The sequence below is a fragment of the Cyprinus carpio genome, chromosome B7 (genome assembly GCF_018340385.1).
Source record: "Cyprinus carpio isolate SPL01 chromosome B7, ASM1834038v1, whole genome shotgun sequence".
NCBI classification, from domain to species: Eukaryota; Metazoa; Chordata; class Actinopteri; order Cypriniformes; family Cyprinidae; genus Cyprinus; species Cyprinus carpio.
Genome location: NC_056603.1, coordinates 37,933,039 through 37,947,018, shown reverse-complemented (window position 1 = coordinate 37,947,018; position 13,980 = coordinate 37,933,039). Strand labels below are relative to the sequence as shown.

The 13,980-nt window shown below is 33.4% G+C and overlaps 1 protein-coding gene across 1 annotated transcript in view; it reads left to right on the top strand.

Moving 5' to 3' along the window:
* The window catches only part of LOC109106313 (two pore calcium channel protein 2-like), a 22,437-nt gene extending 8,457 nt beyond the window's left edge, over positions 1–13,980 (top strand). Inside the window, exons 6-25 of the mRNA XM_042728522.1 lie at positions 525–631; positions 789–861; positions 2,642–2,741; positions 3,059–3,124; positions 3,453–3,517; positions 4,767–4,876; positions 4,982–5,063; positions 5,149–5,235; positions 6,429–6,548; positions 7,012–7,071; positions 7,275–7,403; positions 7,532–7,581; positions 7,665–7,764; positions 8,577–8,648; positions 8,742–8,815; positions 9,099–9,207; positions 9,506–9,588; positions 9,722–9,803; positions 10,668–10,759; positions 12,728–13,980. Of these exons, the coding sequence (XP_042584456.1) occupies positions 525–631; positions 789–861; positions 2,642–2,741; positions 3,059–3,124; positions 3,453–3,517; positions 4,767–4,876; positions 4,982–5,063; positions 5,149–5,235; positions 6,429–6,548; positions 7,012–7,071; positions 7,275–7,403; positions 7,532–7,581; positions 7,665–7,764; positions 8,577–8,648; positions 8,742–8,815; positions 9,099–9,207; positions 9,506–9,588; positions 9,722–9,803; positions 10,668–10,759; positions 12,728–12,806 (1,740 nt within the window). The 3' untranslated portion in view covers positions 12,807–13,980. The remainder of the gene's footprint in view (positions 1–524; positions 632–788; positions 862–2,641; positions 2,742–3,058; positions 3,125–3,452; positions 3,518–4,766; positions 4,877–4,981; positions 5,064–5,148; positions 5,236–6,428; positions 6,549–7,011; positions 7,072–7,274; positions 7,404–7,531; positions 7,582–7,664; positions 7,765–8,576; positions 8,649–8,741; positions 8,816–9,098; positions 9,208–9,505; positions 9,589–9,721; positions 9,804–10,667; positions 10,760–12,727) is intronic.

Sequence of the window (13,980 nt, the reverse complement as noted above, 5' to 3'; positions counted from 1 at the left end):
AAAATAATTGGTGTTGAAAGTCTTCACTCGAAATTGCTAGTAAATTCCACAATTAGTTACAAAGAAATGGCAATTAACGCATTAAATTAAACTGAAGATTGAAATAGTATTAAGTTTAATGTGACAATAAATTACTAGTTAATTCAATATGACATAAATATACCTCTTTATGTAGTTTCAATAAATTAAATATTGTCCCCGCATGTAATCTGCCCAACTCTATTGGCAAAATAAAATGTTCTTATAATGCATAGAAATGCAAGTGAAATGAACTTCATTAAAGTGCAATTAAAATTTTCCCTCATTTGAAGAACAGACCAAAATTTAAGTTGTATTTTAAATCTTGCCCCCCATTGTCACTCACATCTCATTTGCATAAGCACATCAAATATAACCTGAGGGAAATGAAATGAAATGTACATTTTTGGACAGTCTATTCCTTAATAATCTTAAGTAAATGTCTCAGTCAGCTGTCGGCATCAGGTCCTTTGATTGTAATGCTTCCCTGTCATTCTGTCCCACAGAGTTTAAGAGTCAGGAGACTAATTCGCCCATTTTTCCTCTTGCAAAACTCTTCCCTTATGAAGAAAACTCTAAAATGTGTCAAAAGGACTCTTCCAGAAATAGCAAGGTAATAACATATTTTGTGTAATAAGGGTTTTTCCCCATAACAGGCTCCATTTAATTCCTTATTTTCACTTCTCATTTGTGTGCAGTTCCATTCTAATATTATAATTTAAAAATGACCAGATAAACTTTGACCGGATCTGTTACTCTTTCTGTTTCAGTGTTATTCTGCTTCTGGGGTTACACATCTGCTTATTCACCATGATAGGAATGCTGATCTTTGCCAAATCAGATGTAAGAAGTGATCACATCCTTATCACATCATTTCTATCAATACTTATATGGGCCTCCTTTTTGATTTAAACAAGCCTCTGTCCCTAAGTATTACATTTTGCCACATAACTCATACTTAGAATTTGTGCTTTTTGACATGAATGATACGTTAGTGTTGCTTATTGAGGAGAGATGTTCAAGAGATCCTTTTTCTGGGCTTTTTTTGGGGTGGAGTCATATCTAGAGATCAGAATATAGAGACTTGGATGTGGGTTCATTTGACATGGCCAGTAAGCAGTCACATAGCAACCATGCAAATCACCTTAGTAGAACACCGTTGTAACCACATAGCTACATGCTGAGTACCTCAGAAACCACACAGCATCCATCCACAACACTTTAGCATCCTGGCAGCAATTTTTGCACAGGCAAGCACCACTAAAAACATTTCTTCAGAAAATGCAAAAATGTAATCAGGGTTTTTAAAAAAGCCTTTTAAAAGTCTTAAATAAGAGCAGAAAGTCTAAAACTGATAAAGACATGGCATTAAATGTTGCATACATTGCAAAAGTGAAAATCCAATACAGATATCTAATCATCCTTAAATCGAGATACATTTACTGTACATGCAACTGTAAGAGTGAGTTTATGTTTAAAACAAGAACAAATATCTGTCAGTGGGGTATGAAAACTTTTGCCCCTTTGAATTAAGTAAAATTTTTCTGAGCCCATTGGCAGATATTCTTCATATTTTAATCAAACTTGCTTCATTTTGATCAATTTCAGACTTCTTATGTCAATTTGCTCCTCAAGTAAATGTATCTTAAAAGACATTTTGTAGAAAATTACTTTTTCTGCCATGTGATCAGGAGGTAAAGTAAAAGTTATTTCCATATACTAGTGTTTGGAAAGAAAGCTGTTCAAGTGTTTTGTTTGTTTTTCACAAAAAAAGTGTTGCTAATGCAACTCGTTGTGTTCTCTCTAGATATTTACATTAAGAGAGCATATTGACTTGGGTATATTCTTGTATTATCTTCAATTTACTCCTTAAAAAGGTCTTAAATAGTCTTAATTTTACCTTAATAAAATCTACAGAAACCCTCAGTAATGTACTAAGGGCCAGATTTACTAAACAAGACAAATTAGTGCGAGAGCACAGTTCCAAAAAAAATTTCACTGCAGATGGAAGTGGAAAGTTCTGCGATTTACTGACAATGTGTAAATTAAAGAACAGATGCAACATCTCATTTCCATAATGAACAACATAATCTACCAAGATCAGCACAAATTAAGATGGCAAAAAACAGAGCAAATTAAAAATATTGTGGCTTGGCATACAATATGTACGGATAACATCTTCCTATGAATTAATACGAGTGGAAAAAAGTCTCTCCCTTCTACCAAGCAATGCTTCCTCCTGGCAATAGCAGTCTGTTGAGTGGTGCAAAAATGGTGGAAATACCAGTCAATTGACTACCGCAGACCTTAGTAAATCATGTTGCATGATTCATTTAAATAGACCTACTCTCCTCCCATAAATTTTGTGTCTGAAAGAGAAACTGCTACAAATGCATATGCAACAAGGTCAGCCGGAGTAAAGCTGTTAGTAAATCTGGATAATTACAAATAAAGTTTAGTAAATAAAATTTGTTTAGTTTTAATTAGTTGTTTAGTTAATATAAATGTGCAATTTGTAAAGGAACAATTACCATCCAATCTTTACATTTATACTGAATCATTTAGCAGACACTATTATTCAAAATGAGTTGCTACAGTAGACTGAATAGATGTGTTTCTGTAGGACCCTAAGAAGAATGGAGAATGGGAAACGTACTTCAAAAACCTGCCAAAGGCCCTGTCTTCTCTGCTAGTGCTGCTAACGACAGCCAATAACCCTGACGGTACGTCTTCATTTGACTGTAAATGTGCCTCTCAGGAGGTGCAAATCTCTGAATGACTCAGTAAAGTTTTAGATGGTCAGTGACACGGATGACATTTTGGCACCGTTGTGTCAAATTCACAGCAATCTATGGCTCATTGCAGTGGAGGCTATGAGTCATTGGCTTTAACCACATGACATGATGTCTTGTGACTTGTCACAAAATTCTGTTAAACTTTCACAGGTATCTGTATTCATTTTAAACTGAAACTGACTTAAATGGCCTATGACCTTTCTATTAATCTGTGTGTATGTCAATGTGTCTTCTTCTCTCAACAGTCATGATTCCAGCATACTCTCTGAACCGCGGCTATTCTATATTTTTTATACTCTTTAGTGTGTTTGGTAAGTTTTAATGGCACTCAATCACACACACACACACACACACACACACACACACACACACACACACACACACACACACACACACACACAAACATACACATACAAAAATATACTACTGGTCAAAACATTGGAATAATATAAGATTTTGCAATATTTCTAAAGAAATGTGTCTCTGAGTAATGGCTGCTGAAAACTCAGGAATAAATTGAATTACAGGAAATTTTGACTTATAGTGTATATTTACATGCACGCACACTGCAGTTAATAATACTTATATTGCCTGCATTAAACATTGACATTTTTATTTATGTTTTTTCTTTTCTTTTAGGGACGTATTTGTTAATGAATCTAATGACGGCTATTATTTATAACCAGTTCAGGGGATATTTACTGGTGAGTAATGGTTTCGTGACTTACATTAGACATTGTTTTAGGAATTTGTGCTTGTTTGCTAAAGGAATAGTTCAGTAATCTATATTCTGTTATTATTTCCAAACTCATATGACTGTTTTTTTTTTCCCATAGAGCATAGAATGAATTTGATCATTTCCAAGCTCCTCTTTTCCATACAATACAAAAGTCCATTAAGCTCCAAAAATGACACACACACACACACACACACACACACACACACACACAAAAAGCACAATAAAAGTTTTTTGTATGACCCTGTTTTTCAATTCATTTTAAGACATACCATAATTATTATTGTATGGAAAAGAGTGGTGTTAAAATTCTTCAAAAATTCCTCTTGTGTTCTGTGAAGAAATACATGCTTGTGATAGGGGTTGAACGACCTCTGATTTTTTAAAGTCGACTTTTATGTGATGAGACCAAACCAAAAATACTAACAACTAATGAATTAAACAACGAACACAACACCGTAACTGCTAACAAAACATCTCAAACATATAAGTTCCATGACACAGCGCTGCCCACATGGTTATTGCTCCTATAACAGCTCATTTTTATCAGTTCTTTTGTCTTTGGGTCATTATATTTCTCACAGATTTCTGCTCGTTCTAAATCAAATAATGTTACAGATAAAGTAGCACAGTAAAGATTACATTCATATGAATGCATTAGTGAGAGCGATTGCGTGTGTGTATTAATTCTACCTGGCAGCTTCTATAAATTATAGAACTTTTCAGTTTCTAAGTTATTTTATTGAGAAATCACAGAACAGTCTTTTCCGCGCTGAATGATTCTGTGTGCGAGATCAGCGCATGATGTACAAGCTACTGTCTGTAGCCTATGTGTGTGCGTTACAGTGCAGCAGCACATTAGATTAGACAGCGATTAACTTACCTTTACAATAGGCGGTTTAAAACGTGCATTCTCCCATTCAATTTCGAGCATCCAGTAATATAATCACACTTGACTTGTGGAGCACTTTCGGAGTTATTTGTAATTTTAACTGTTTGGAAACGGAGTGTAAATGTGGAAGTTCTTCAAAGATTTATTATCCTGTTGCGCCCTCTATAGGACCAGCGACTAGTCGACGTCAAGCTTAAAGCGTCATGGCAGACCATTGAAGTCGACTAGTTGTGCACCCCTAGCTTGTGACAAAATGAGGGTCAGTAAATGTTGATTTTAGGTGAACTGTTCCTTTAATTGTTGATTTTATGGTCTGTGTGTTTAGATGTCGGTTCAGACGTCTATAATCAGGAGGCGTCTGGGTATTCGGGCTGCTTTCGAGGTGCTGTGCTGTCCAGGCCGAGGGCACACCAGCACCCAGTCTGAAGGCCATGTGTAAGTTCCAGTCCTCTCCAGCACTTAAGTCTTTCTTCCTTATAGCAAACATTTAGTCTTTATAGTTCTGTGCCTGGTCACATGACTTTTCCTGTTGCTGCCCAGGGAGCGAGTGGCGGTGAACATGTTTCTACAGGTCATGGATAGAGTCCACATGAAGTCTTACTGGAGGGAGGCTATCATTAAGGTCAATACAGATTGCAGAATAGTTTGTTATAGTAAATAGTGCGTGACATGCTTATTTGTTTTACCCTGTCTTTTGTTTCCTCCAGGCTGCTCAGCAGTTCCCAGACGGCTTCATTAATGGCGAGGCCTTCCAGAGGCTCTTTAATGAGCTGGATAAAGATTTTATGAAAGAGGTTTGATCGTCTACATTTGTGGATCAGTTTACATTACAGTACATTCTGAATTCAGGAAGTCACACTTTTTGAACAGTGTGTGCAAGTGGGTTAAATTATTGTTAGAATAATTTGGACATTAGCAGGGTTGAGCAAGTTTAGAATTGGTTCCCTTGCGCTTTATTAGTTAGAATTGTAATCAGGAGGACACCTGTATGGCAATTCACAAAACTCACAAAATGAGTTTGGATGAATCCAATACAACAACAAAACAGGCAAGAATGGATAACTGCTTAAAGTTTGCATCTTATAAGTTTGCTTCATTTTGTTTGGCTTTAATACAATTCAGAGAGCATTCAAGAAAATAATGTGTACTTCAACTATGTTCCAAACAAATAAATTAAATTCTTATAACAAATATAATAATGTATAATAACATATAATATAATATGATTAATTATGAAATTAAATTATTGAATATAATATGTATAAATATGTGACCATGGGCCACAAAACCAGCCATAAGGGTCAGTTTTTCAAAACTGAGATTTATACATCTGAAATAAACATCTGGATAAATAAGCTTTCCATTGATGTGTGGTTAGGATAAGACAATATTTGGCCGAGATACAATTGAATATCTGGAATCTGAGGGTGCAAAAAAATCTAAATATTGAGAAAATTGCCTTTAAAGTTGTCCAAATGAGGTTCTTAGCAATGCATATTACTAATCAAAAATTAAGTTTTAATATATTTAAAGTAGGAAATTTACAAAATGGAACATGATCTTTACTTAATATCCTAATGATTTTTGCCATAAAAGAAAAATCAATAATTTTGACCCACACAATGTAATTTTGGTTATTGCTACAAAAATACCCCAAGACTTGTTTTGTGGTCCAGGGTCACATATAATAAAATTTATATAACTTGTGTAGAAAATTCTTATAGAAACATTGAATATTAATAGTATATAATTTTTCAGGAAATGCCCCATGTTTTGTGTTTTATCATGTCAATAGGCAATTCATATCGAAAATAATTTAATATTAAACCACACTTGTAGCACAGTGTTTTTGAATTTCATTTCAATTTGATTTTACTTACTCAGATGAATTGGAATTTCTAAAGACACTCTTAATTTAATTCTGAATTCAGCTTTGATGTCAACAGACATTTTAACTGTTCTATTTATTTATTTTTTCCCCCTTTAGCATCCACCAAAACCAGTGTACAGTTCTCCTGTCCTACAACATATCCAGATTATCTACAGTCACTTTTATATTACTGTGCTAGGGAATGTTGTTGCTCTGGCAAATGTCATCTGTATCTGTGTAAGTTACCATATTTCCTTTTACTTGCTTTGATTATCATATGCATCACCCCTACATAAAGAACATTACACACTTTTTCAGCATTCAGTAGACTAAAACAGTTTTCCAAATTGGTTGTTCACCACCTAGTGGTTCATTATGGAGCTGCAAGGGGCTCTTGAGATAGAAATGGCAAATTAAATTGAATTGGATTGAAATATTTAAGTTTTAATATTAAATGTGTAACACTTTACTCTTACACAAACAAGTCATTAATTATAGCATTATTTGAAATCAGATCAGAAAATATTTGAATAATTGAGTTCACAAAAATAGATCGCAAAGTCTATGTAGAGTGCATTATGTTTTTATGTTGTTTTTTTTGTACAATGGTGCCATCTTGTGGATAGCATAATGCAGAAAAATAAATAAATGATTTGAATCTTGAAGTTCATATCTGATATCTGTCATTGTTTTTCTGCAGACTGTCTTGGTTCTGGATTCAGAGAAATCTGGGTTAGAGAAAAATAACTTCTATATGGAGGTGACTGTTTTATGCACTGAAAATAATTTATGTTGCTGTAAATATATAAATTTGTAGAGAAATATAAGTTTTTGGTTCGTTGGTAAAAAAAAAAAAAAAAATACATGCCCTGCTGTCTTTTCAGCAATAGTTGATATATGTGTTTTCTGCATTTTCTGTGTGGTTCTATTAATATTAATTTAAATATATTTTCTGTCTTTTAGATCCTCAACTGTATTTTCATCCTGTACTATTTAATAGAGATGCTGCTGAAAATAGTGGCTTTTGGTTGGAGAGGTTACCTGTCTTACAGGAATAACATCTTTGATGGATTCCTCACTGTTCTTCTTCTGGTAACACATTTCCTGTGTCATTTTTTTTGTGATTTAAAATTATCATTAGGAATTCTGCGAAATACAGCTGTTTACATGGTGAAGGCAATCACTGGAGACACATTGTGTTTTACTTTTATTCTCAACAGGCAATTCAGATTGCCATATTCATCACATACAGGATTCCCTATGAAAAAGTGTAAGTGTGCTCAATTTAAAGAACAAATCTCCTGATCTCTTCTCCAAATGCTTTAATGTGATGTTTTACTCGTATGTTAACAGAGATCCGGTTCCAGGACATGTGATGGCTTTGTGGGAGATGGCGCGACTGGTCAACATGTTGATTGTCTTCCGTTTCCTCCGAATAATTCCAGAAATCAAGGTTGGTGGCTGGCTTCTAACATGAATCACATTGGTTCTAAATGGACACAAGGAGAAATTATACTACAACTGTGCAAAACATACCGGCATCACTGCATTTCTTTTTTTCAAATAGTTTTTTGCCCGGTCACCAGTAAAGTTAAGAGGTTTTCAGTGCACCAAAATGAAAAGCTTAAAAAATACTAGATAGATAGACTGTACATTATTCCTTACATATTTGAAGACAGTTCACAGGAGCCAGTATTTTTCATATAATTGGCACAATGGGTCATACCATCCATCTGACATTAAAAGAGCATTAATAAATGCTTGAAGGTGCTGTATGTAAGATTTTGACTCTACTAAAGCATACAAATACCATAATATGTTTGCAGATATTTAATAAACACGGTAAGTTAACATACTTGTTTATTTGAAAAACAATGCTACAGTAAGTTATTCTCCTTTGAAAATGAGCGTTCCGGGCCTGAATGTCGATCTTTGTTTTGGTTTGTGAAACCCGTCCACTGCCAGTTTACCCAATTGTATTTCGGCACCCCATGTTGTCCTTTGGCGGAAAACACAGCACATTTCATTTCATTCATCGTCAAGTGTGCTCTTTCTTGTTGGTGTCGTCAATCTGGCAACCTGCGTGTGCATCAAGTCTGAGGAGGATGGGCCCCATGAAAAAAAAAAAAAAAACCCTCCAATATTTTGAATTTGGACTGCAATACCTAGTTCAACCACTCGGTGCCAATCTTACATACGTACAGCACCTTTAAAATGTAATAAATGCTTAATGAATGTGTAAAGATTTGTTTGTGCTTACTTTAGTTGATGGCCGTGGTGGCCAGCACTCTTGTGGACCTGGTGAAAAACTTACGGGCATTTGCTGGCATTCTATTGGTGAGTGAACAGACTCTTTTTACTGGCAGTATTTTAATTGATGGTGATTGATCGTACTGATGGTCTCTTCACTTGTGCATTTCTCTGATGCAGGTAGTGTACTATATGTTTGCCGTCCTTGGTATCTGGCTTTTCCAGGGAGCTATAACCCCTCCATCAAACACAAGGTATTGTTCATCAACTGCACATTTAACAGGAAACATAAAAAATACAGTAAAAAATTTAATATTGCAAAATATTTCAATTAAAAAAAATGTTTTTTATTGTATTTGAAGTTGTAATTTATTTACTGTGATGGCTAAATTTTCAGCAGCCATTACTATAGTCTTCAGTGTCACATGATCCATCAGAAATCATTGTAATATACTAATTATGCTCAAGAAAAATGTCTTATTATTTTGATCGATTATACATCAGAGCCTCTTCTCTCTCTATGTGCTCTCCTGTCAGTCTAATCTTCAATGCCAATGTTGAGAACAAAACGGATGGTCCCTTCAGCATGGACTGTGGCACTTTTGAACAGCTGGAGTACTGGCCAAACAACTTTGATGATTTTGCTGTAAGTTGCACGGAGGCCTCTGGGAACTTGGTTTTTAACAAGTTCCCAGAATGCCGTAATAAGCACGTATGAGGAGTAAGTAGTCAGAGGATTTCACCAGATTTGCTAGGTTTATAGTATTAAATTGTGTTTTTAAAATTGTTTTTATTTTAATACTATTTTACTTTCAAAAGTGAAACCTATATTTTAGGTTTAAGTTTACATAAAATTAAGGAAAAGTCTCGCAAGTGAATGTAGATGATTGAACTATTAAATAAAAAATAAATGTAACTGTATTTTTCCTGTCATATTTTTCCAGTCCTCTCTGGTTCTTCTCTATAACATCATGGTGGTGAATAACTGGCATGTTTTCACAGATGCATACACCAGATACACTACAGAGTAAGCTAGACGCTCTACACACACACACACACACACACACACACACACACACACACACACACACACCCTTTAACATGTGTGCTTTAACTGAACAGGGTTTTGTAAATGTGTACCCATAATTCTTCCATGTCAGGTGGTCCTTGGTGTACTTTGTGGCCTGGTGGTTGACATCTTCAGTCATGTGGGTCAACCTGTTTGTGGCCCTCATTTTGGAGGTATGTAGATTGTTTGCTGTAAATAATTCAAGACTGACAATATTTACTTTATTAATACCCATTCCTAGTCCTCCTATTCCAAAAGGAATATGAATATATATATATATATATATATATATATATATATATATATATAGTATATATATAATCACATCCAAAATAAAAGTTTTGTTTACATAATATATGTGTGTATACTGTGTATATTTATTATGTATATATAAATACACACACATGCATGTATATATTTAAGAAGAATATGTTATGTTTATATATTAAATATATTTATATATAATATAAAATATAAGAATATAAATATATAAATGTATATACATGTAAATATTTTCTAAATATATAATTTATGTGTGTGTATTTATATATACAGAATAAATATACCCCTGTACACATACATATATTATCTAAACAAAACTTTTATTTTGGATGTGATTAATCGTGATTAATCATTTGACAGCCCTAATATATATATATATATATATATATATATATATATATATATATATATATATTTTTTTTTTTTTTTTTAGTCCTATTTGTATGGCTGAAATCTGATGAACTACTGAACAAATGATCAATAGCATGACTTTTTTCCCAAACGAGTTAAACACACACCCTGTCCTGAAGCTGATTGTAAAGATTTCTTTGGTCACTTCAGTGACAGTGTTGATTGCCTATACAACACTGAAACCAATACTAACCCCTAACCTTAAGCTTAATAACCAGTAGCACATCCTGTTAGTTAGCATTACTGTTTGTATCTGAATCAATACATTCTGACCTTTTCTTGACAGGGCAATAAATTTGTTTCTAAGCATGCTGGTTAACCTTGTTTTTTCCCCCTTTGTTTAGAATTTCACCTATAAGTGGGACCGCAGTAATGCTCTTTCTGTTGAAGATGTGGAGAGAATTGCCTATCAAAGCACTGTACAGCTTATTTTTAGGTATGAATAAAGCCTTTCAAAAGTTCTCATAAATGATTCCAGAGACATGGGAGAAAACAAGAAAACAACCATTAGTTCTAAAAATAGCTAAATTTCCACTTTAAAATGAAACCGTGAGAATCAATAGATTATGATCAATACAGCTGTTTCAGATAAGATTAATTATTTTGTGAACATCAAGTTATCCGAATGTTAGTCTGACAGTGGTGATAATTCAGTAAATGGTGCTGAAAATAAATTTGAAATGAGTTTTAATAGTCACACTTTATTTTAAGGTCCAATTCTCGCTAATAAGAAACCATTAACTATGACTTTTGCCTCAGTATTATTAAAAGTTAGTAAGGTAGTTGTTAAGTTTAGGTTTTGGGTAGGATTAAAGATGCAGAATATGTACTTAATAAGTATTACACAGTCAATATGTTAATAATAGGCATGCTAATAACCAACTAGTTAATAGTGAGAACTAATCCCTATACAAAAATTTAACCTTTTAAATTCATAATTCAGTAACTCATTGAAGTGAATGCTCGTTTTGTCCATAGTCAGTACACATTATTTTTGAATCTCACGGTGTTGAGCCGTATTAAGTGATGTGAAAAGAAAAAATATTTTTTTGTAGAGAAAAGGAAGCATGAATGAATGGTAATGGACCATGTCATGGACATGTTAACCAAGTTAATACAAAAACATTTATCTATAATTTATTTTTTGCAGTCCTATAGCCTGTCAGTGATTTATATCTTTATATAATGTGATGTATTTTTTTTTTTTTTTTTTTTGCATAAGCAAGTACACCTTAGCTCTGATACTTGACAGAATTTGCCCGAGGCTCCTCTGCCCAGTATTTCAGGCAGCGTTCTGCTCTTTCCTCACAGCTTTCCCTCACATTCCTCTCTGATCAAGGAAGGGAAGGGTAATGATTTAATTTAGTGGAATGCGGTGTGGTTTGTCCTGCTGTTTATCACTCCTTAAGATCGAGTACAAATTTTCATTTCCTTATGTATAGTATTTCTGCTATTTATTTATTTCTGTCATTTGCCTGGATCAACATCCTTTGTTGGTCTTGGAATGATGTTCCTGTACAATCATGTGCAAAACTAGGGGTGAGGGATATGGCAAAAAAAATAAATAAATAATAAATAAATAAATATATATATATATATATATATATATATATATATATTATATATATATATATATATATATATATATATATATATATATATATATATATATCATAACCAGGGTATCTGCAGAATTTTTAAAGTCAAATTAAAGACTTTTTATTAAAACCTGCACAAAATAATAATAATAAAAATCTATAATAATCAGAATATTTTACTCAATTAAATAGGTTGTGGTACACATTCAATGACTTAGACTTGCAGTTACCCTGTTTTTTTAATATGAAAATACAGGTTTTATTAAATAATTATTTCTTAAAATTGATTTATGAACCAATTTGTAAATACATATATGGGTTACAGATATGGGATTTTGCTGATTTGATAATAACGTGTTTAATAAAAGCCAATAAAATATGATTACGCGTTAACTAGTAAAATCTTTGTCCTGAATGTATTAAATAATGTTATTAGTCTTTCCTTCATGTGACGGGGTAGCCCAGGGGGAACTTTATGATTATGCAGTGCTTTTACCTCTAAACAAGCCCGAAGAAGAATGTTGGCAACTAAACAGTTGACGGTAGCCATTGACTCCCATAGTAAAAAAACAAAAAGCATCCCTATGGAAATCAATATCTGCTGTCAACTGATTGGTTACCAACATTCTACAAAATATCACAAAGAAATAAACCCTTACAGATTTTGAACAAGTGGAAAGTGATAAAATGATGACAGAATTTCATTTTGGGTGAACTGTACCTTTAACTGAGAGAGAAATTATAGTTTGGTTGTTTAAATATCTAAGTTTTTTTATTTTTCTGTTCTTTTGCCCTTCCATCTTCAGAGAGCATGTTCAAGAGCCAACAGAGGAAGAGCTACTAGCTCAACTACAACAACATCCTCATCTGCACCTCTCCTGGTGACCCTAAGCCTGCCCCCCTCACCTCCACCTCACCTAATTACACCAAAACACCCAGAATCCTCCAGGACTCTATCACGTCTGTGTGTGCCTCATGTTTACATATCCATCCATTTTGGAGGGCCTGTTTCCAATTATAGGATCTGTGTAACTTCAGGTCGGCCTGGGAAAGGATGTATGTGTTTTTAACAGAGCGTCACACAATTAATGTTCAGAGGAACTTCAATTTATAAATAGCCTTTAGCTCAAATCACTCCTGCTGCTGGAGTCCCAGAGTCCTTGTTTAATGCTCATAACAACCTGTAAATTACAGTATGTTTACGATACTGTATCGATACCACAGTTTTTTAATTTAGCCGATGTCTGGAAGAATTTCATTCTTTGAATTTGAAAGTCACATTTTCGTTGTGCATTTTAAAAAATCCATATTTTTATTTATTTTTTAAGCCTGTTACAATCAAACAACAAAACAATCTATAGATTGTTTTAAAAATCATGGAAACAAAGGGACATAACTCATTAGTGTTTAAATTCTTTTAGCTGCGTTTTTATTGATTTGTAGATTCTATATTTTTGACTGTGCCATTTTGTTCAGTGCTTTTATTTATGTTAGAATTTACTGTATATTTTACAGAAATCTTTATGGGTGAATCCTTCAAAAACTGTCGAGTAATGTCCAGATCGTATTTTACTCACAAAAAAAAAAAAAAAAGGAAATGGAATTCATTCTCATTACCGTAATGTGAAACACAATTTAATTAAATCAGTCATTGCATCCTGACAGGAGGGTTGAGAAGTATTTTGTATTATAGTAAATTTACTAAGTAACTTTCTGAATTATTGTCATGTCACAATGCACAAAAAGAAAAATCTCAATGGTACAAACTAGGCTTCTCTTCATGCAAAATCATATATATATATATATATATATATATATATATATATATATATATATATGTTTGTAATATGATGCCTTCTGTTCATCAGTAAATTTCAGTGACCTTATCAAGTGTCATTATTAGGACATTTTTCACGTTTTCAATATTATCAACAGATGGTGTTTTGCTGCAATCAATACATTTGACTGAATATTGGTATAAATGGTTGAATTACACCACTGTATTGTGTTCTTTCTGTTCTGAGAGCAACTTCATGATTAAATGTCTCTGTTAAATGTC